At 42.3% G+C, this 23782-nt stretch overlaps 1 protein-coding gene across 3 annotated transcripts in view; it reads right to left on the bottom strand.

Moving 5' to 3' along the window:
- Positions 1 to 1249: 1249 nt before the first annotated feature.
- The window catches only part of Lrmda (leucine rich melanocyte differentiation associated), a 994610-nt gene continuing 972077 nt past the window's right edge, over positions 1250 to 23782 (bottom strand). For all 3 annotated transcript variants that reach the window (XM_028758579.1, XM_028758580.1, XM_028758581.1), the window contains one exon: positions 1250 to 1388. In XM_028758579.1, coding sequence (XP_028614412.1) covers positions 1309 to 1388 — 80 coding nt within the window. In that variant the 3' untranslated portion in view covers positions 1250 to 1308. The remainder of the gene's footprint in view (positions 1389 to 23782) is intronic.

Here is a 23782-nt window from a genome sequence, read left to right as displayed (position 1 = left end):
TGGCAGAGGCTATGTAAACAGACAAGATCTGAGAAAGACAGTCCCTCTCCAACAGTTCAGAGTCTGCTGGAGATCCAGTGACTGACTCTCCATTAGCAACTCTCTTGCTGTCTGAAACTTGGAGGGATTCTTGGAGGATTTTGTTTCTTAGCTAGGAGACCCAGAGAAATGAACACACAGCATACTACCAAAAGAAGATGTGTCAAGGGTAAGAAGGCTTTCAGATGCCTTCTAGAGTAGCTTGCTAGCATGGTTGTGCTTGCTTTCCTGTGATATCAGTGCCAGCAAGTGACCAAAGATACAGAAAGATCTCTTCGTTTCTCATCAGCCCTGGGTCTGACTTCTGAGAGGTTCTGAGAGAAACATGAAACCTTAAAGGTATGTGTTCTATCAAACCTGTTTGGTCTGCTGGGTAGTTTCTATAATCTCCCATTTGTTTTCTAACCTCCTGGCCTATCACACCATCTTTCCTTATCTCACTACATTTAAATAGCATCCAAAGGACATGGAAGCCTGTCCTTTTAGGGTAAATATGGCCATAGCCATTGATGAACATATATAGTAAAAACCAAAGGAGAATCTCTGGTGTTGCCAAACCCTTGTGCCAAGAAAGACAGCTAACCCCAGGACATGTTAGGGAGAAGTAGACTTTGAACAACAACAACAACAACAACAACAAATACTTTTGTAGTCAGTGATTTTGGAAAATTCAGGAATTGTATATGACTTGCTTGAGAAGTTGTGTCCTTTGAAGGACTATGGATGGGAATGCATTGCCAATGATAAAAGACAGTGTTTATGAATTAGTTAATATAATGCCTACTATGGAGGCTGAAAGGATAAAGAGTATGTGCCCTTCCTCTGTACCAGTGGCTACTCCACTGAGAATAAGCCGAAGGCACATGATATCAAAGGACTTGACTCAGAAGGCAAGCCCAGGAGAGCCTCTCTCACTATACCGAAGCCAGTGAGCAAGCCTGAGAAGGCCCCAGGTGTGACCCCTGTTCCCCGGTGAGCAATGGAGAGACCAGGCAATCTGTCATGGTGTTTGGGCTGTCAGCCCTGGTGCTGCGCTGCTGCTGTCTGTCACCCTGGTGGATGAGACCTGCTTAAGGGCAATCATGTCAATCTCTCTGTGACCACTCAGTCTAAGGGAGGTGGATGATCGTGACAGGCCTGGCAAAGTAGGCACAAGGTACTGCAAAGCAGAAGTTACAGCCTTCTTAGGGAAACACAAGGCAGCCTGTGGTTTTTCTTGCTTTTCCATTTTATTGTCATGTGTAAGGCTAAGGCATGCAGAATTTAGCTTCAGAGTTGGTCATCTCGGATGAATCTGTTACCCTCTGAGTTTTTTCCATAGTAAAAATAGCGACCTTTCCCCAGGACACCTGCAAAACAGAAAAGAAAATCATTACAGGGTGGCACAATTCATACAGTTCAGAAATCCAGCTGTTATTAAACAGGCATGCATGATGATTGCTATAATCTGATGGGAGGTAGATTAAGATGACAAAGACTGTACCTCCTTGTCCTTAGAGGTGACCTTGCAATGAAATGTTACTACCAAGTATAGAGTCCTAGAAATAACAGCTTTATGTGTGATTTCCTCACATGATTAGAACTTTTCTAATTTGACAAATGGTTCCTCAAAATATAGCATGACACCCCCCCACCAGATTTTCCTAGTTTAGAACTAAGGATAAAAAATTCAGTTTAAATCAGATGAACCCAGCCCAAGTGAAGGCCACAGGATAATCTTTGTAGAATGTGACTATCTCGAAGTCCTTTATTGGAAATCAATATTGTTGACTTCCAGAGAGAATTTTCTAAATCCTGGGGGGAGGGGAAGCTTCAAGCCCACGTTGCGTGATTAAAGATGAGAGGCTGTGCTGACTGAAGACCATAGCGACAGTAATAAGTGCCATTGACATTAGAAGTCCCCACTGCTAGGTACCTCATTGAAGTTGAGGCAACTCATTTTTCATATTAAAAAGCACTTGATTTTTTATCTTCAGTTTGACTTCATATATTATTTCTGGATCCTGATAAAACTTTCCTGTCCTTTGTGGTAGTTGTGGGACACTTCACTGTGAAACACACATTAGAAGAGAGGCAGATGCTCTAACCAACTCGTCCTTACATATTACAAATACTCATAGCAACAGTTATGTGTCTGGCGGTGCATGCCTGTAACCCTAGGACTTGGGGGTTAGAGTAGGAGGATGGTGAGTTCAAGTGTAACCTTGGGTTCATAGTGAAGCTCTGTTCAAAAAAAATCAAGAGCTAAGGAGGTAACTTGGAAGAATAGTACTTGCCTACAATGTGGAATTGCCTGGTTTTGATGCTCATCATTATAAATACCTAGAAGACATTGGCCAGAGTGAAAACTCTATAACATTGTTAGTAAAAAAAAAAAAGTATTCTCCCAAGAAAATATTTATAACCTCTGTGGGCCTTTTCACCACCTTTTTTTTTTCTTTCTTTCCAATTTTAGAAGAACTAACTTAAAATTCTCTTGTAAATAGCTGTCTGAGGACAAATTGAACTTAAATCTCTCAAGTTCACAGGAGACAAAGAAAGAAAATAGTCATAAAAAGTAACCCATGAGCCTCACACGTGCCTGTGATAGTCACCCCCTCTGCACATGATTATAGTTTGGCAGTACGATGGCAACGCTCACCATTCTTCATTGATCTGAGATCAGCTATGTTCTCCATGTGACATGTTAGTATTACAAACTTTTACACTTTGTGCATGAGAGAGAGAGAGAAAGAGGGGGGGAGAGAATATTTGTATGGGTATACGTGTATTGGGTATGTGTATGTGTGTGTGGATGTAGGTACATGTGTATGTGTGTAGGGGGATGGGTGTGGGTGCATGTTATTGGGTATGTGTACATATATGTGTCTATGGAGGCCACAAGTTGATGTTAGTTGTCTTCCCTTTTTTTTTTTTTCTCAAATACCATTCACTTTACTTTTTGTCTCTTATTGGCCTGGAGTGCATGGATTCCACTAGACTGGCTGGCTACCAATGTCCCAGGCTCCTCCTGCCCAGCCCTGTCTCTGAGAATACAGATGTACACAGCTGTATATTGCCTTTTCATATGGGCTCTGGGGTTCAAACTCAGGTCCTCATGCTTGCATAGCAAGGCCTTTATCAATCTGCCTCTACATTCTCGAAACTTTGTTCTTAAATAAGGATTAAAATAATATATAGAAACTTTTACGGGTAGTGTAGATCTGCCCTGCTTTGGACAGTCAGAGGCACACTTGAAAGTTACCCAGGTCCCAGGAGCTCTCAGAGTTGGAGGAGGGACGGGATGATATCATTTGGGACCTGGCTCTTTGCTTGCTGTGTTGCCATAGACTGCTTTATTGTGGGCTACTCTTCCTGCTTGACTTGGCTTTCCTGCTCCTCCATGTCCCTAGTCCCCAGTTTCTGGTTTTCTGTATTGGTTTAGTGCCTGGAAATATTGAGCATGTGTGAAACCTCACTCAGATCTTCCTTGTGACCCATTCTTTCAGCTATTGGCACAGCTTCTCCCTTTATTGTATTTTATAGTGCGTAAGAGTTGTGCTAACATCCTCATCAATGCCAGAACCCTGGTGGTCTAAGGGCTGGTCTGGTCACATTCTACCTCCCTCAGTGGCTTGGCTGAGTATGCCTCAGATGCATGGGCAACCCCACAAAGGACTGTCTTAAACTGGACTGATTCAAGAAAACCCTCAAAAAGTCTGGAGGGGGGCAGTTAATTTCTTTCTACAATACCAGGACAGCATGTGTTTTTATAAAAAGATGGGGATAGGGCTGCCGGATATCATAGAGAGCACAGTCCTTCTCATGAGCAAACTGCATGACAGGCAGCCATGTGCACAAATACCACTGTCCTGCCATGGTTGCACTCCTTTCCATAAACTTGCCCGCACATCCGGGTATTCTGAGTGTCTTCTCTCCATCCCTCTCCATTTTGAATTTCCACTCTAGATGCAAAGAGATGGAAAACAGTGTTCCTGGAACACTGGGCCTGGGCTGCATTCTGAGCCATGCTCACACATCTCTGGTTGGCACTGACAAAAGTCCTTTTTAAGGCCTGCCCTGTTTCTTTGGGCCTGGAAGCAAGACTGTTTATAGACATCCTGGTGAGAGAGGGCTGTTTGATGAATGCAGGAGACTGCGGCTAGGTGTCAGCGCTTGGAAAAAGAGGCAAGGACGTGAGTTATTAATATTGTCAATGATCTCTTGATGGGAAAACAGATACTGCACTCACTGTCAGATTTAAATAGACATTGAGTGCATTAATGACAAAAGGGCAGACTTCAAACAAAGGGGCTGTGTGCTGGGAAGCCGACTTGGTCTCTGGGCTGGCACTAACCTGATCTGAAAAGACACTGTCAGGACTGGAGACAGGCCCAGGATTGTGCATGGTGACAGAAAACAGAGATGCTGACAGAGATACCAGCGCCATATTATGCCAAGGACATCCAAGCACTGTCTGGGACTCTAACGCAAGCTGACATCGCTTCCAAACATGCAAGACTTTCTCCTCTGCTCCTGAAGTACCAGCATGTTTCTTCTATACATCATTCCAATACTAGCCATGCTCAGGAAACTCCTGGCAGTTTTGGTCTGTGGGAGCTGTGGGGTCAGGGCCTACAGATAAGCTAAATCAATCTCACCCTGGGCTGTACAGGGAATGACACTTCTCCATTGATAGCTGGGTGACTTAAGGTGATCAGAGGGCGGATGTGTCATTAAACTCATGTAGGCTGGGGCTGCTTTGGGGAAGGCCCAGGTTTGGCCTGGCAAACCCAAATAAAACCTAGCTGCTGGTGCTAGCCTGGGGATGAGGGTGCTCAGGCTACAGACATCCAGATGATTAAATTAAGCTAGCTTTGCCCCCCATGCATTCTTTGTGGGAGCTCACAGCAGATAGGTGACGACTAAAATATTTGACTTTTGTAGCTTAAAAACAAACAAAAGACATTAAGGATGGGTACAAACCCATGTGTGGCCAGAGGACTTTTATTCATCAAGGAAGTCATTTATGAAGTCATAGTTTTGATCGTATGGGTAGCTCCTGTCCCCACTCCAACCTTCTTCCTCAACTAGAGTAACTGCTTGAAGCTGTGTAAAGCTGCAGAAGGGACCATTTGTTTGCACTTTGTATTTTCACAGGGAGGTTCTCTGAGACTGGAATTTGGGATGTGGTGGTGAGTCAGTAGGCCATAGCCTCTGACACATCTGCAACGGATTCTGTTTGTATCTCCTCAGACACTATGGTTGCAGAAATGGAGGGAGGCAACATATTTAGTGGCATGCAGAGTAGTTTTAATTAAAACACAAGGCTTTGGCCATAGTGAGGCAGGCTGGCCATACATCAGGCCAATGCACAGATGTCAGTGCGGGGGTTTCTTTGGGGGGCTCTGAAAAACGACAGTGTGCTGTCCCCTGGGGAATCCTCTCCTGCCAGATGAGACTCCTAATTTTTCTTAAGTAGCCAGTTTTTCCCATCACCATAAGCTCTTAAAGCTATAATTATGAAAAAAAATGCACAGGGAAAAAATCTGTTTTAAAGAGGTCCTTTATCTTTTCAATGTTCCCACCCTCTGCACCAAGTGTTCTGATTATGCAGGTTTGCACTGCCTGGTGGGTGGGAATTGGCCTCTTTTCCTGGATGCCCACTGCAGTGACTGGGACCATTCTGGAGACACAGCTGGGGCCGGGGTGGGGGCAGGCTGATCCTTGCTATCTAGGAAATGGGGTCCTGACATACCTCTCTACAAGTCCAGTACAGATTCCATTCTGGCTTCTCATTCCTACTATCTGTCCCATATGTCTATTGGCCACGTACATTGGTCCCTTACCCTCCCTATCTTCCCCATTTATAGATGAAGACAAAGATAACCATGGTAGGTCCTTTTGAATTGTGAAATAGGCAACAGGGTATTTTTAAATGTTACTTTTATGAAATTGGGTCCTTATTTCCTATGGAAGAAGTATGGTCAATGTGACCAATTGTACTAAGTTAGGTCTTAGAATCCATCTATTCATATCCTAATAATATAGCACCAATCAGAGTACTGTGCGTGAGTCCAAACTCTACATGGAAAGGATGTCAGCAACTCATAGTTCATACTCTAGTTTGGGAGTGCTGATCACCATCAGCCCTGCGTCTCACTAGCTTTGACATAACACCATGTCTCAATAGCCTAACTACCCCGTCAGAGTGCCTGAGTTTGCTTTTGATGCAGATCAAACCACTAATTTGTAAAATAGAAAAATTAAGTCTTAACCTTATTGATCCTTGTGGTAATCACCACTTTAAATGTTCTTGTCATGAACATGAGTGTAGTGCCACACTGACAAGGAACCTGCGATCTGATTGTGACCACGTGAAGCTTTCTAGACAGTGGCAAAGATGGCAGAACCGTGATCTCTAATCTCTCAAAACAAAGGAAGGATACAGAGTCATGTGGCCTTGGCAGAAAATGACGGTGTGTTCTGAAGAGGGAGAGAAGCTCAGTAACTGAGAATGTAAATGTAGTTATAGAGTCCCTCAGGGCCAATGTGGAAGTTTCTAGAACAAGATAACCAGGGGATACTATGTAAATCTATATCCTTCCTCCTCCATCTCCAATACCCACTCCTAACAACAGGGCATGGTACAGGGAAGCCTAGGCAATGGCAATCTGCTAAATTCATTTAAGAATTTACACACACACACACACACACACACACACACACACACACATATATATATACACATATATATGTATATATATGCACATATACATCTGCATGAACATTTTAAACAGATCCTATCAAATTTGGAACTTTTAGTCCTGTACCCTTTTATCTAAAGCCTCAGATATGACCTTCCTACATTTCAAACATTAAAAAAAAATGTAGGCAGCTTAAATATCTGTCTTAATAAAGGAGAGGTGGGGTGGCAGGGAAAGGGTCTTTGTTTTTCAATGCTGATGCTGGTATTTTCATTCTCAACACCTTTCCCTTCAAAAATACAGCAAAAGTAAAGTGAGTGCTATCTGGATTTTAGAGCTGTAAAAGGCATCTACCAGAAAGGAACATTTCCGTTCACCATGTGCTCTGGCTTTTGTTGCATAGGAGTCAAGTGGTGTCTAGAAAAGGAAGAAGCACCAGTGGTTTACAGTATTGAGAAAGCGCTCTCTCAATACCCTGGCCTCAGCCATGTGACATGTTACTGGCTCCCCTGTGTATCTAAGAAGGAGTTAGCAGGGCCAACAGGCATACATACAGATCCTGCAAAAGGTTCAGTATAAGCCACTATAGGCAAGGCAAAGTGACAGGAAGAGAGATTTTAAAACAGGGAAGGGGTCCTTGGGAGCACTTTTTTTCTAGAAGAAAGACCAAGTCCTTCCTCCATGCCTAGACATATTGTCTTCCATTTGCCTCTGAGTCCAAGCTTAGATGTCAAACAAGCTTTCTACTTGATCCAGGGGGCAGCCAAAAAGGAAAAGGTGACTTTTCCTTCCTTCCCAAACTAGTAGGCCAAGACTTGAGGCAGGTGTCTTAGAGTCAGTTGAAGATGGGTGGGTACCACAGTTGCCATGGCACTCACTAGCTCTCCTCCCCATGACTGAGGAGGGTGCACCGCACACTGTCCTTGCTTTTGACTACAGGACCCATCTCTAGTCATGTCCTCCAGTGTTATAAAAATGAGCTCTTGAGAAGCACTAGGGTATGCTTATTCTGGACCCTGACACTGTGTAGGATTGGACACTGAATGCTGTCATTTTCGCCTCCAGGATATTTTTGGCTTCTGGCTTACATGTACTAACATGTGTAAACTTGCCTGGTAATTTTCCTTTGAGAAAGTGCCAAGTATGCACAGCAAGTTCTGTTTATGACAGTTTAACTCCTTACTTGCTTCTTAAACACAAAGTCAAGTATTTTCTGTTCTTAGTATTTTCCTTCCTACTTTCAGAGGAGTATGACTCCATTCCCATGTAATATTCCTGTGCCAGCTTTTGCAAACTATATTCATTGCCCAGTGACACCTTGTCTTTTCTGCCATCAGTTAGTGGTAAGAGAGCCCCAGTTCCTGGAGTACATTTGTGTGTTGTTGAATTACAACAGGAGTGGTTGAGCTGTCTGGGAAAGTTTGGTCACATTTTACCATGTTTATCTCTGGCTGATTTCATTTTATTTTTTCATTATTTTTACCAAGGTTAATCCCACCCTATGAATTTGTCTTTCAAGATTGTGGGATGTAAATCTTGGGTCAGTGTTTTTATTTATGATAAATCATATTAGATTCAAGGTTGAGTTGCTGTCAGTTTTCTCTCTGGCTGATTCTTTCTACTGGCAATGCTTATCATAAATTAAAAGGACAGCTTTTCTTTGTTTCTTAGCACCTGGAGCCCAGTGTGGACATTCTAGATATAAAACAAGATTCAAGTTATGGGGCCATGGTAGGATGCTTTCTGTAAACACAGTGAACACAAATACACAAAGCCAGATCTCACAATATGGCCATTAATTCAAAGGTTAGGATGCAGACAAAGAGCCTCTCAGATTAAACTTAGAGAAATATGTGCTTGGCCTCAGTGCTCAAACTCTTGTGAGATGGCCTGAGGGGTGGCTCATAACTATCCCCTGAGAGTCTAGATTGTGGAGCCTGCTCAGCCAGATGCTGGGCCATGTCAGGCTTCACCCTGTATCTAAAGGAAGCAAAGCACCAGGGGGAAAGGATCTAACTGTAGTGAGGTGACTGTGACGGGCAAGCATCCTTGCCTCCAGACCAGGAGACTGGACAGCTCAGGGTGAGAGTGAGGAGACAGGTTGACATGTGATAAAGCAGAGTCTGCAGAAAATATGCTCTGGGCTCCTGGGGCAGTTGAAATGAGGCTTGTCATCTTAGGAGGAAAAGGAGTTAGGAAGGGGAGGACAGGAGGACACACACACACACACACACACACACACACACACACACTTTTTCTTCATAGCAAGACTACTTTTCCCTTTGTGTGTACAAATCTTCGACATCCTTGTCCATTGAGTTGCCTCCAAGTCACCATCCCTGCTTTCTCTCCTTGAGCTCATGAATATCATGGCCAGGTGGAAGATGCTACAGACCTTCTTAGATATCAAGAATCCTGGTGAGGGGAGCCCCTGGGCCTTTGCTCACATGTCCTTTTAGTTTTGTTTACAGTATGAGCATGCCTACCATAGAAGAGCCCCAGAGCCACAGTGCCATGCCTTCCTGGCTTTGAACATCACCAGCCCCCTTACCTCTGACCTTCACACACATATTTTGATCAAACTGAGACATAGTAGAAATAAGAGACCACATTCACTTTCCTTGCTTGAACAAGTCCCCCCCCCCCCTCTTCAGAATAAGTTTGTAAATCTTACTGATTCAAGGTTTGTTTGTTTACATATTTGTTTTTGCATTCTCAAGTCTGTTTTGTCAAAAGTAAAAAAATGAGAGCAGAGACCGCCCTCCTTCCTGATGTCCTAATGAGCAGATTGCTTAAGCCCAGCTGTAAGCATTACTTTGTCCTTCCCTGAACTCTTTTGTAAGACACAGAATGTTAAATTTTCCTTTAAAAGTATTCCCTTCCCTGTGTCAGAGAATTCTCCAGCTGGGACAGGATTTGAGGACACTCATTTTTAGGGAAGTCCTTCACTTATAGAGCGGGAAAATGAGGTTCTGATTGTTTTCCCTCTAAGGTAACACTAACCACACGTTGGTCTTTTTCCGGCAGGAAAGGAAGTTTTGCTTTTATAGCTTATTTTGTGCATGCATTATTTATTTGTTCAGTCTTCACAGGCAGAAGGCCTCCTGAGAACTTCAAAGATCACCACCAACAGGACTTAAGCTCATCTTTTGCTACTTTTTCACGGAGGGAAACAGGAGCTGTAGAGTCAGCCAGGAAGAGGGACATAATGGGTCTGAGAAGGGCTAGATTCCAAAGTACATGCTGAGATGGCATGTAAACCAGGTGTGATTCATGAGATGCCTCTCCAGCAGCTCCTGGATGGGTCTCACCCTGGCTGTCATTCAAAATGGACAGTGGTCATGTGGGAAGACTTATGTCTCTTTTTCAAGAGAACTAAGAAATCTTTCAGACAAGAAGAGACAGGTGGGGGAGGGAGGAAAGGAGGAAGAAAAAAGAGGGAGAGAAAGGCAGAGAGAGGTAGAGGGGGTGAAAGGGAAGTAGAGGGAGGTAGGGAGGGAGACAGAGACTGACACAGTCACACCCCCTCCACCATTCCCAGTATCTCTCTGTATTTATCTTTTCCATTTCATCTTTTGAAATCAGAATCATGTCCACTAGAGGGCAGCATGCCGTTAGGAAATAGCCACGGCTTTCTTTAAATAAATAAGGGCAACTATTCAGGGAAGGCCATTAAAGCCACACTGTGCTTGTGGTCACCAATTACACATTCTGTAATGATCAATATGTCATGTTTACCCAATCTGGGCTGAAGGCTATCTGGGACTGAGGCTACCAAAGGCCCCCCTCTCTCTGACACTTTTAGGTTCCTTCTGCCTCAATTTCAGAGACTGATTTTCCTTACCAGCTATGATTAATTTTAGCTCAGGGTTTTGTTTTTGGTTTTGTTTTTTAATATTACCTGCATAAATAAAAAGAAGCATACAAACTAATAAAGACAGGTTCTTCTCTTAGAGAAAGAAAACAAAAAGCACTTGCACCATGGACATCCCTAAAGAAAAGTGACATTCGTTGGCACGGAGTTACCATTATCTGAGAGCATCTTTTAAAAGTTATTTTTATTTTCTTTATTTTCTAACTAAAGTGACCATTGTGTCAGTACACAGAAATCATGGCTGCTTCTTTTTAAGGGCAGGTCTTTCTTGCCTAAAACCCAACCATTGTCTTTCTTTCCTTCTCAGAATATCTGGTCCAAAGTCATCACTCACACCAAGAACACCAACCGAGTAAACTCCCATCCTATAAGAGGCATTGATACTTGCAGCTTCCACAGATATCAAGCCTAAGATGGTTTTAAAATCCGGGAAACAGCATTGTAAACTAGAATCATATGGAATAAAATTAAGTGAGGAGATTCAACCCCAGAAGAAGACAAAAACCAGTTACTAGGTTCTGCTCCCCCCACCCCACCCTGCTCTAAGCAACTCAATGGTGAGTGTAGCTGTGGCTCTGGTAAGCATGACAGGGCTCCTGCCCTCCTTCCAGGCATTCCCTCAAGGTAACAGTCATGTGACTAACCAGCCACAAAGGAAAGGTTGGACCCAGTTAATTAATTAGATTATTAACTCAAGATTAAGTGGAAACTTTGAGTCCTCTCTCACCCATAAAGCCACAGTCTCACTAGATATGTCAGAGTGACTACAGTTGAATGTTTCCAGCGAGGATGACACCATCAGGAAGTAAAATGGGGGTGAAGAAATGAATGCTACTCAGGACCACAGCATCCTTCCTCTGCACAAACTCTAGAAGGGTTCAGACAGCAGATTTCCATATACACCACAAGCCCAAGCTACATCTTAGGTGTTCAACAAATAATTTGTACAGAGTGGTGGTAGAAGTCAGAAGGAAACCTCACCTGTCATTTTTTCAATGTATTATATCTTTTAAGACAGGTTTTTATTGTGGGGTGTACAGATTATCCATTAGGCTACACTGGGTTTCCAGGAATCTGCAGCCTGGGGTTATAAGTACATAGCAGCAAGCAGCATGCCTGGCTTTATTATGGTGGTCCTAAGAGATGGAACATGGGTCCTCATGCTTGTTTCCCACTGAGATGTCTCCCCATTTCTAAGTTGATGTTTGTGGACTAAGAGCAATGGCCTAAGGACACTTTGGAGACCATACATTTGACATGCCAAAGAGTTGGGTGTCCTGTCCCTAGGACATTGGTTGTCTCTGACTTTCCCTGCATAGGAACCATCCCCAAAACTTCTCACTTAGTGGGTTTGAGCCTGGGCCAATGAATTTGCTTTAATGATAAATTCCCAGATAATGTTGTTCAATCTTTTAAGAAGGACTGTTCTAGAACAACCTAAGGGCCCCTCCCCTCCCTGCCCTTTTCTTTGGTAAAGCAAATGACCTTATTGTTATTTGTATTTAAAATCAGAGATACAAAGAATCTGGTTAATTGAAAGTCTTACTGTATTGTACACCAATAAATGGAAGTTTTATTTGCTTCCCAAGAACAGCCAGAAAACAAATGGCACCTAAAATAGAGAAATAATGACTGACAGAAGCTAGGTAGAGCTCTTGTCTAGCACAGTATCAGGCCCTTAGTTCAAACTTCAGCACTGCAAGAAGAAAAAAAAGTTGCTCAATACTGGGACATTCAAGCTTTCTCATTTTGGGTTTTATTTTAGTGGCAGGCTGATTGCATTAACAGGAGGAAGCTGGGAATGGGATAAGACTGGGGGTGAGCCTGTAAAACGTGATTTATGAAGCACAGGACAGAGGGAATTTGCAAAACAACTTTCCAGTTAGTCTTTGCTCCTCCTCAAAACTGCCAGGCCCCTCTATGAACACACCTGAGCAGTGGGGTTCCCCTGCAGAGTGTGAACAGGGTGCTGGCTGTGCCCTTAAGAAGATGTTCACATTGGGTTTCAGATCTGTTTTTATCAAGGGATGGCATAAAAAGGTGGGGAGGGGGACAAGGCTTTCTCTACAGTTCTGTGTGCTTCGTTGGGCTGAAATTTCTCAAAAGAGATGCTGAAAATAAACATGAGTTTCTAGGAAAGAGGTGTGTGTTGGGGGGGCAGGGAATGGAACTCTCAGACAAAATTAAGCCAATGTAGTAACAACCGAGATTATTGTAATTCAAGCCCCTGAAGAATTATGTGAAGGGCTTTCTCCATGGGCACATTGGCCCAGCCTCCATCTGGCCTCCATTAGAATCCAAGTGAACTGTTTCTACATGGATGGTACCATAATCTTTCTTAATTCCGATAGTCAAAATTGCCTCTCTCAAAGAAAACAAAGAGAACTGTTGATATTTGATCTAATTGGAAGAGGTTTACATTTTTTATTTCTCAATTCCTCCTACCCACCTCTCTACCTTCCCCTCTCCTTCATTCCTTCCTTTCTTCTGTCTCTGTCTCCCTCTCCTCTCTGTGTGTCTAAAAGTCTGTTGTTACAGAAACACAATATAATACTTATGCACTAACAAATTGTACCCTTCAATATCTCCAACTACCCATCCCCCACCCTCTTGACAGCTGCTTTTATGTATGTGTGTGTGTGTATACATGCACACATGTATGTACATCAAGACAAAGGAGCACATAAGAGCACTAGGAACTTTCTGTACTCCTTTCTTGCCCAAGATGAAAGCCTAGTAAATACAAAGCACATTAGAAAGGCCTTCATTAGGGCTAGCCTCATTAAAACTTAATGAAGTTACTAGTCTCCCCAGCAATCTTAAGAAGAATATTTTTTTTAACCTGTCAATGGAGGAGTCCCAGGCAGAGAAACATTAGTGACAGTAGGCGGTGCCAGGTGTTATCTGTCCCTGGAATGTACTACTTTGATGGCTTAGGATATTACCTCTTGTATTAGTTTGACTCTTATTTGTCAGGATTCACCCTGTGGGAAGTTAACATGCCTCCATACTGGAAAAACAAAGATTGCCTATTGTCCAGTAGAGCCTAATAGAATACATCTGGCTCTGACAGTTTGATGCCCAGCTCTGAGCCACATTCAGCAACACAAATTAACAGCATAGACATTGCCCACGCTGAGCAGGAAGCAATAACCAGCTACCTGCTACTTGGCCAAAATCTCATTATAAGCCATTACGGTAATTGAGGGCCAAGACTGTGGATATTACACTCCCTGTGCGCCAGTGGTTAGTTGAGGAGAAGAAAGACTTGTAATGGAGGAGGTGGGGCAGACAGGAGAAGTGAGGCTGTCACCATGATGTTCTGTGGTGCTGGGGTGGGGTAGGGGTGTTCCTGAGCCATTTCTCTTCTTGCCTTTGAAGTCCACATGACCCCAGGAAGATGATGTAACTTTTGGTCGGCCTCCAACAATGCTATGCAATTAAAAAATTGGTTTAAATGAGTAATGGGGACAGCCATAGAGGGAAGATAGGGCAAAATAAGACAGAATGTTCGATAAGTGAGAAGCATCTAAAGTGACAGGGCTCCAGGGGAAGCTGCCTACCCTCCTTAGAATGCAGAGTTTTTTCTAGAATTATTGTGTTGGAGAGTTTGTAAAGCCAAGTCTCACCCCAAAACCAGTATTCCATGCCTCAAGGCTAAATAAACTGTAGTGGCTGTGTCACATGCCCGAGGTCTCAGCAAGGGATTTCTGGGTGTAGTGAAAGATCAACAGGGGTGAAAAGAGGAGGAAGACTGGGTTCATCAATCAACCTGGATTTTGGGACAATGAAGATGGTTCTAGACATGGCAGTTATGGTGATAAGCTGGGAAGATTCATTAAGAGCAGGGAGAGAAGTTAATTGCAAGGATATCAGTGACCTCCAGATTCTCACTCCTGCCCATCTTGCTGTGGTTTGGATTACAAATGTCTCTCATGAGCCTCTCTAACACAAAAGCCTCACTCCCAGATGCTGGGACATGGTGGAGCCTAGTGGAAGGAAGCTAGGTATGATGGTTGACTGTCAACAGATGGGGATGAGAAGCACATGTAAGGGTTTTTCCAGGGATGATTATGGGGTCAGGATTACCTGCCTTAACTAGTCTCAAAGTCTGGGATCCAGGAAAGGGGACAACATCTGTAAGCATGGGCATTTCCTTCCTGGGCACCATGAGGTGGGCCTCTCTGCCACATCTTTCCCGCCAGGATAAGCTGAAACGTTTTCTCCATTTATTTATTGTGCTCGTGTATTCTGTCACCACAGTGAAAAACTGACTAATACACCAAGGTTATTGTAGGCATGGCCTTGGAGAGGGGGACAAAGGAACCTGTCTTCTTTCAGTTATTTCTTTTGTACCCAGTTTGTGAGGTGTATGGCTTTCTATGCTATACCACCTCACTACAGGTACAAGTGCAACAGGGCCAGCTGATTACAGATGGAATCTCCCAAACCATCTATCTTCCTTATTGTTGTTTGTCCCAGGCATCTGGTCATGGTGACAGAAAGCTGACAGATACAACACTGACATACCAGTGACACCCCAAGTCACCAAGCATGGGAGAAAGCTTGTAAAAGTCTTAAATCACAACACTCCTGTCATCCATTGATACCACTGCAGGGTGAAGAATAAGCTTTGCTAAACAAGACATAGTGGCTATGTCCTATACCCTAAGTAAAGGGTTCCTGGGTATAGACACTTTAACTAATGGGCTGATACTTTTGGAGGGTTGACTGAGTACTCTTCAGGGGATGAAGGTGCCTTGTGAGCATCAAACACCTCCCTCTGCTCACTTTCAGCCCCACTAGCCTCATTCCTTCTCTTCACCTAGAGGGTTAAGCCATCTGGGGCCTAGGAAATGGTTGTGGTTGGTACAAGTGAGGCCTTCCCTATAACTAGATCCTTCAGGAAAAAACAAATTAATCAACAGTGAGCTGAAGTGGGTTTAATGATTGCATTCTGCATACAATCAGCTTTTCCCTTTTCGAGGGCCATCAATATGTCACGGGAAGACATATCTGAAGGATATAGCCCTTAACATCAAGGTTATCTATTCTCCACAAGGCTCCCACTCCCTGCCCGGCTGAGATTCCACGCTGCCTGTGTCTAACATTTTCATCAACTCTGCAATCAATCAAGGTAATAATGTTGTGCAAAAAATCAATTAACAACGCAATTAAACTTTCCTTATTATCTCAAAGGGCTGAAATAATACCTAAAGGGAAGATAGACTCAGTGAACGCAGACATCCATAATCCAATGTGAAAGTGAATTATGAGGTTGGGCAGATGCAGGCATGTGCGGGTGCTGTTATTTTCTAAGGGTTATATCTCATCACGGCAGTGTATCAGTCAGCCCCAATCCCAGACCCTAAAATTCCAAATTACTTTTAAGAAATATATGATGTGCAATATCGAGTTCATATTCTCTTTTAAAGATAACCCCCTCCTCCATTGCCACCCTCCCCCAAGAAAGAATTGAATGGCGGTATTACTCAAAGACAAAATGATCTTTCAACAAGAACATAAAATATAAAAGCTATAATAACATTTACATCTGTATAGCATGCATCCCTGTAAAAGCAGGTCATCTATTATACATAATCCCAAGCGCCTAAAAGGCCCAGCATGCAACACGACATTTAAAACCTAAATGCGTAAATGTGCAAACTCCCCCAGGATGGCTGTAGCTTCCTTTTCTGTAGAAGCCTCATCTCTCAGGGTCTGCCCATGTCTACACACACACACACACACACACACACACACACACCAGGAATGACGGAAATATTTCTCATTTAAAGCAATAATGAATATATTATTTAGCAATTACACTCCACTTGCCCTGAACACTATCTAGGAGTTGTACATCTAAAGTACAGAGAGAAAGGACTATTAACCTTCTGCTGCAGGGAAAGACCTGAACTTCATATTGAAATCAGATACAGAAGGGAATTCCTTCTATATACTGCAGCAACCACAGAGGAAGGCCCTGAGATAGAAGATATACAATGATCAGGAGAGGAAAGGGAAGCTGGACAGAGAATAGAGAGAAAACTAGTGAGCACAAAGTCCTAAACGAAAGTGAATGTTTTTGAATGGCCTCCACCTCCTAGAAACTAATACTAAATACCAATTTGAAGAATATATAAAAAATAACAAATACTCCCAGTTCATCTCTCTCAACTCATCCTTCTCCATCAAGGACCAGAAAGCTGATCCATAGATAGACGGCACACAGATAGAATTTAAGGCTCCACTGCATTCTGAAATCCAAGAAGATTCCTGGAAATCTACAGATGCCAGATGAGCTGATCTAGGAACTTCATTGCATGGTGGACTTGCACTGGATGCTACCTGGACTTAGATATTCCTCACTAGTAAAGTCTTTTACTCTTCTTCTTCCTTCTTCCTTAAGTTACTCACTTTTAACAGCCTCCATTTTCAGCACAGGATGAAGGCGAGACTGAGGCCCAACTGCAGACTTAATTGAACAGCCACACACAAGACAAATATACATGAGCAACTGTTCCGTAGTTTCTTCAAAATCCAGAGGCAGCCCAGGAGGGACTTTTGGTACAGATTTTCAATTGAGAAGTTGGACCGGTTTAGTGAACCTTGCTATCTATCTCTGAACCTTAAGAAACATAATTAATATGTTTTCATTTTCAATGACTATATTGTGTGTGTATGAACTGGAACTGTCCCTGCTGTGTATTTGATTCCACTGACGATGGGGTGGGTTGGATTTTAAATGATGTGTGAGTACTTCTGTGCTTTCTCTGCTCTGGTTTATGTGTTATTCATGACTTGCATTACAGACATGGCTGATACACAGATGTAAATGTTATTAAATCTTTTGTATTTTGGAGGCTTTGTGAAAGGTTTCTTTGTTTTCAAATAATTCTTTTAACCACCGAAAATAACCAGTAATACATGACAATGTCTTGGGAATGCTTCCTTTTTTCCCTTTCTATTGAGTTTTCTGATGAAGAGATTTTCCCCTGTACTGCTGGCTTTTCATCAAAATCAAAGTATAGTGCAAGCTGGTAGATGGAAGAGTTGTATACTTACAGTATACAATGCAGAGTTACTTCGTGGGTCACTATGTGGGCATATGCACACATGTGTATTGTATGTAACTAAGTTGTTCTGAGCATGTGTTCTGTACATCCTCTTGTAAACTGTTACGTGTGCTGTGAGTATGTACATGCTGACCTTATTTTGCTAAATCAGAACCAAAAGTCACCCAGTTCTTGATTACCTGTCAAAGTTGCAGCTGCTTTACTGCATTTGGTATCTGACATAAATTTTAATGTTTTCGCTCCATTCCATCTTCAAGTTTCTCGGGATTTCACCAGAAATGTGGCAGAGGATAAAGCTCTTCATACAGACAGCACTTAATCACCCTGTGCCACTCACTGGCTTACTTTCTTCTTTATTGATTTAAAATTTAAACAGTGCTCTGAGGCTGAATTGTTTACCTGCACAATTACAGCTGGCTAGATTGGAGCAGGCCAGAAAGCACCAGGATGCACAGTCTAATGGTGACAGTGGTCTGCCTTAGAAATACTGTGAAAGCAGTAGCTCCGCCTACCCTAGACAGGGGCGACACCTGCTAGATCTTTATGGCAACCCCTGGGAGCACAAGAGGATCCTGTCAGTCAGAGGAGGGAGGTGGAGCCAAATGACAAAGGTTCAGAAGTAAAGACATATAAGACTTTTCTATCTTTTTAGGTCTGGGTTTCTCATGCCAGAGGAACATTCTAGAAGGCTAATCTTTCCGCTGAGTATCAGCCTTGTAGGTATTCTGTGTTGGTTGATGTGGTTTAATTACCTCTTTCTCTCTGTGCCCCTCTTTTGTCTTCTTTGGTTAGTCCTGAATTCTTTCTAGAATCTAGAACACCCTTGGTCCTCACATGTCTCCTAGCCTTCCTTGGAGTTTTGACTTCAGCATTGAAACAGCTTTGTTCTTTTTTCCTTCCTGACCCATCTTAACTTCCCTAAGGAGCAGCTAGTTCCATGGTGCACATCAACATACTTTTCCTTTTTTTAAAAAAATAGACATTACTTGCAAACTAGACCGAATGAATAATTCCCCAATGCAATTTTAAGCCAAAGAAGTAAGAGGACAGGGAAACACCAGGTGATTAGAAAAGGAGGATCTGACTCTGGATTTGAAGCAGTAAGAGGCCAGAAAGGGAGATACTTGTTGAATAAAATCAGCCATGATAAAAAAAAAAAAAAAAAACTGGTGAGAGCACGTGCAGGACAGAAAGTTCTGCAAACCTGGAAACAGGGGTAGCTGTGTCTTGGCATAGTGAGGGGGTGGAGCATAAGACATGGCAAGAAGACATTTTCTTGGGATATATTTTCTTTCTTGGGTTTACTTGCAGATATAATAAATATTTCTTGTTATAACAAGCCAAATAATATGGAATGAACATTACTATTTGCTAATTTCAGGTGTGTACCATTACTGCCCAACAAAATATTGCCCTTTCAAAAATGGTGAACATTCAGCTTAGGTTTCAACATTTCCTGTACATTTTAAGTCCTACATGCAACAACAACAACAAAAAGTGAAAGTCAAGAAAATATGTGATAATTACATCTTTTGATACTTCCCCCCATGACTACATGATGTAGTGTGAGCCATGATGTATTGTACGTATGTGTGAGTAACTGTATAAAATTAGCTTACTTTTTATCTACCTATACTATATAGTAAAAATGCAAGGAGCAAATAAGTATTATTTACTCAGGTATTTTGGTATATGAAGTAAACTTAAGATTAAACACACCACCCTGATCTATATGTTTTACAAAAGAAACTTTAGAACAAACTGTAGACCCTAAGAATGTGGAATGGCTAGATAAAAATAGTGTGTGGAGGGGACCCATTCTAAAATGTCTCTTTCTGTGTATACATTTTTACATATTCAGAAGTAAAGGCAAATATTGGGAAAAGCAAATTTCCCCTGAACTGAATATAAATAACCTAATTGCACAATAACTTGTTGACATAAATACACAAAGAAACTAATTTTGGACATTTATCCTTCAGCTACACCCCAAATGTCAGCATATTCCCAATGTTAAAAACAAACAAACAAACAAACAAATAAAACTGTAAAGAAATCTAGAAGTCTGTAGTGGATTGCTTTTTGAGGTCACCGGTGTGTGTGATCATGCTCATTGATATTTCTATGCATAGGTGATTGATATTTCTACGCAGGGTGAATAAACTAAGTTTACCATGGTTCTTAAGAGAGTTTATAATGAAACAAAAGAAAGTTCAAAAAACGAGGGAATATGTAGGGGGCAGAGGGATGCCCTCCAAGACTTCTATAGTGTGGTTTTAGCAGCTTGAAAATGTCACCTGACATGGGAAAGAGGGCAATGGAGGTAGATGTTGGGCACAGGTTTTCAGATAGAGCCAGTATCCTCAACTCTCTGATCAGGCTCCATCTAATCATAGGCTCCTTAAAGGAGGAAACATCTGAGACTGTGGCCACAAGAGACATGCTTAGAGAGATACAAAGCCCCTGGTTTTGAAGATGGAGAAAGGAGTCAAGAGGCAGAGTGTATGTAGCTTCTAGAGGCAGGGAAAGGCAAGAACACAGACTTTCTGTTGGTACTTCAGAAAAAAAAAATTACTCTGATTTTAGTGCAGTTGAAACTTGTAGCTGACCTTTGACTGGGACAGTGAGATAATGTATTTGTGTGGCTTGAAATCACTTAGGTCTGAAGCAACCCTGGAAAACTGGAAAGAGAGAAGGAAAGAGGGAGTGGGTGGAGGTCTATAAAAAAAACCCCTCTGATTCGCAAAGAGACACATACACATGTGTGCAGGACTCCTGGCATATTAGAAATAACTGGACTTCCTTGAAGGGACAACTAATTCAAGAGATGGTATAGGAAACAGAGAAAACCAGGGACACCTTGTCAGGGCAGAGTTCATGAAAGGTGAGGTTGCACTCATGGGCCAAATGTAGCACAAATTCAAATAGTAACAAGAATAATGATTGTTTATTGGATGCATTGAATAAAGCAAGAATCCATTGACTAACATTTTTAAAACATAGAAATAAAGACAAAGGAGAGGGGCAAGGTCTTCAAATATAGCCAGAGATATAAAAGAGATGACAAAATCAGGAGGTCCACATTCTGCGACACAGGAAGTTAGATAAGTATTAGCAATGGGTGAAACTTCACCAGGAAAGGGAATTGTCACAGAAGCAGGTTGTCACTGAGTTAGTTGCTAGTAAAAAAGGAGGACATAAACTTTTTGAGTAGGGTCCATACAGTGGTCACACTATTAACTAATTGTTCCGCACTAGCAAAAAAAAGTATGACTGAGTATCATGAGCCTGTGGACATGATGCTATAAGATACACCCAGTTTTATGTGGGCTTATCAGGCTTCTAAGCCTGAATCAAAGCACAAGGAAACAATACAAAAAATGTACAATGTGATTCATCATACAACCAAACTCACCTGAACTTTTAGAAAAAAAAAAATCTAAAAAGCCAGACCAATTGAATGGCTCAGTCATGTAAGCACTTGGCTTGCAAGCAGGAGAACCTGAGCTTATATGTACAGAACCATGTAAAAAGTCAAGTGTGGTGGTACAGGCTTGGATTACAACTATGGTAAGTTCAGAGGCAGAAAGAAGTAGATCCTTTGAAAATCACCAGCCAGCCATTCTAGTCCTAATGACAAAGTTCTGGGCCTTGTCTCAAAAGATAGTAAGGGAGCTTGGAAGAGTCAGTGTTGAAGTGTCTGCCATATGAGCAGAGAACTTGAGTTTAGATCCCTACTAACCACATAAAAAGCCAGGTACAATATACATATATAATGCCACATATGTAACCTCAGGACTGGAGCAGGAAGCAGACAGAGACAAGGGGCTCTCTGGATTTGCTGGTCTCAAATAATGAGGTGGACATAAAGGGAGTAAGACATTCAACATCAACCTCTGGCCAGTGATATCTGGTTGTCCTCTGACCTCCACATGCTTTGGCTCCTGTGCACATGTGTGTGCCCATACAAATTCACGTACAGAAATCCTGAATGTCACAGAAGAAAGGTGGGAGGTGGGTACTAATTCAGTGGCTCGTGAATCTCATCAGAACCATCCGGGGTGTTTTCAGAACACAGACTTCTGCTGCGTGCTTCTGTTCCTGAGGCCTCTCATTAGTGGATCTGGAGACAACTCCAGTGTTTTTATCTTTGACAAGGTCTTCTGGTTGTCTTAAAGGTAATAGTTCCCAGGGTAGCATGTTGAGAACTGCTGCCCTGGATTTAAGAAGACTTGATATATTGTAGCATGTAAACCTCGATCGGATACAAGGGACAGCGTGGAGAAGACTGGGAAACCTTGAGGAGTCTGGGCTGTATAATTAAGCCAGACTTGGCATCTGCATTAATTTTCAAAGATTTACTAATAGGATTTCACAGAAACATGTTCTTATTCATAGGAGATGCTGACTGAAGTGTTTAAGAAAGAAGTGTGGTAGTGTCTGCAGTTTTTTAAGTATCTCATTAAGATGTGTGTATACACATGCAGACTCAGAAACAGTAAATGTATCAAAATGCCAAGAGTAGATTCCAGTAAAGAGCATGAGGATGTTCAAAGTACTGTCCTTTGAAATTTCCCACAGTTAGAATTTCAAACAGAAAAGAGTGATGATGATAATCCTGACACCTGATGCTCATCACTCAAGGACCTCAGGAATAGTTGCTAGCTTTATGTAAAGTGTCTTTGCCTTCTCTTCTGATCCCTCTTGGATGGCCTATTTAAGCATCTTACTCTAACAGTGACTGAGAGACTTTCAGGCCAATGTGTTTCTCTTACACAGCAATTTAGGTGCTCAAATATCATTGAAATGGAAAACTATCACTCCCCCTTATACTAATACTGTCTCCTACTGTCCTTGTGTGTCCCCCCCATTTACTCCATCCTTTTCCCCTACTTTCCTCAAATGCAAGCCCCCATTTAATTTAGAGGCCCTAGTTTGCCTTCAGACAGGACAGGGACATTGCCATGTCTAGGTCTCAGCTCTTGGACACATGACCCAGCAGCAGAAGACAGACAATGGGCAAACATTCAACATTAAAGTGGACAAGTATCTGTTATAAATTCAGATGTGAAGAGAATGAAGATGGCAAGGCAGGGCAGAACGACGGAACTAAGAAACAGCCTTCCTGCTAATACTCACTGCTTTGTAGTCTAAGCTCATGAATTTTAGCAGGCCACAAGACTTACATTAAGGTCAGTAGTCATGCCTAAAATGAGGATGATAGCTCTCGCCTGTCACCCCTCCCGGTAATTTACAGAAACCTAGTTGCTGAATATGTATTATCCTTGCCAAATAATGGCATATCTGGGCATATACCCTGAAAGTTTATCACTTTTCTCAGAAGCAGTTTTGGAGCTGTCCCAGATGAATAACAATGGGACAAGCTGCAGCAGCAAATTAACCTTCCACTTAGTGCCTAACATCACAGTTGTTTCCATCTTTCTCATTCCCAAGACCAGGGCAGGCAGCTCCCTGTGTGTGTGGTTAGGACCTACTTAGTCCTCCTGTAGACATCAGGCAGTGGAGAGAGAAGATATCTAAGATACTTTTCAAAATCTTGGTCACTGACTTACTCAGTACCCCGCTACTGACATTTCTTAGGCTAAAACATATTGCTCCTAGTAGGAGACTATGAAGTCTAAGTTAAGGCCTCCAAAAAGAGAAAGAAAAATATGGATTTTAGTGAGCAAAAGCTTTCTTTGCTTTGATGAATATTTTTTTTCCTTCTCATCCTGCCTCAATCTGGGAAAATACAAGAACATCAAAGGTCATTTACATAAACTAGACTCACTAGATAACTGCCATGGTCATCTATGTGCAATAGCAACATAAAATAAAATTTTGACCTGCATAGCAAACTCTCACAGAGCCTGGTAGGAACCCATTACTCTAGATTCACAGGTTGTGTTGAGTGAATGAGCATCCCCAAAATTCAGGTTCTGTGAGGGTGACAGCAAGTTTCCTGTGTCCAGCAGTCTGTCAAGATCCAATCACAGGGTCCTGCACATAGTGAATAATGAATAGTCACTATAAATAATTGATATTAAAAATAATGCATGTGTGTGTGTGTGTGTGTGTGTGTGTGTGTGTGTGTGTGTGTGTGT

The sequence above is a fragment of the Grammomys surdaster genome, unplaced genomic scaffold (assembly GCF_004785775.1).
Source record: "Grammomys surdaster isolate TR1022 unplaced genomic scaffold, NIH_TR_1.0 126198, whole genome shotgun sequence".
Classification (NCBI taxonomy): Eukaryota; Metazoa; Chordata; class Mammalia; order Rodentia; family Muridae; genus Grammomys; species Grammomys surdaster.
This window is presented reverse-complemented; position numbering and strand designations above follow the sequence as displayed.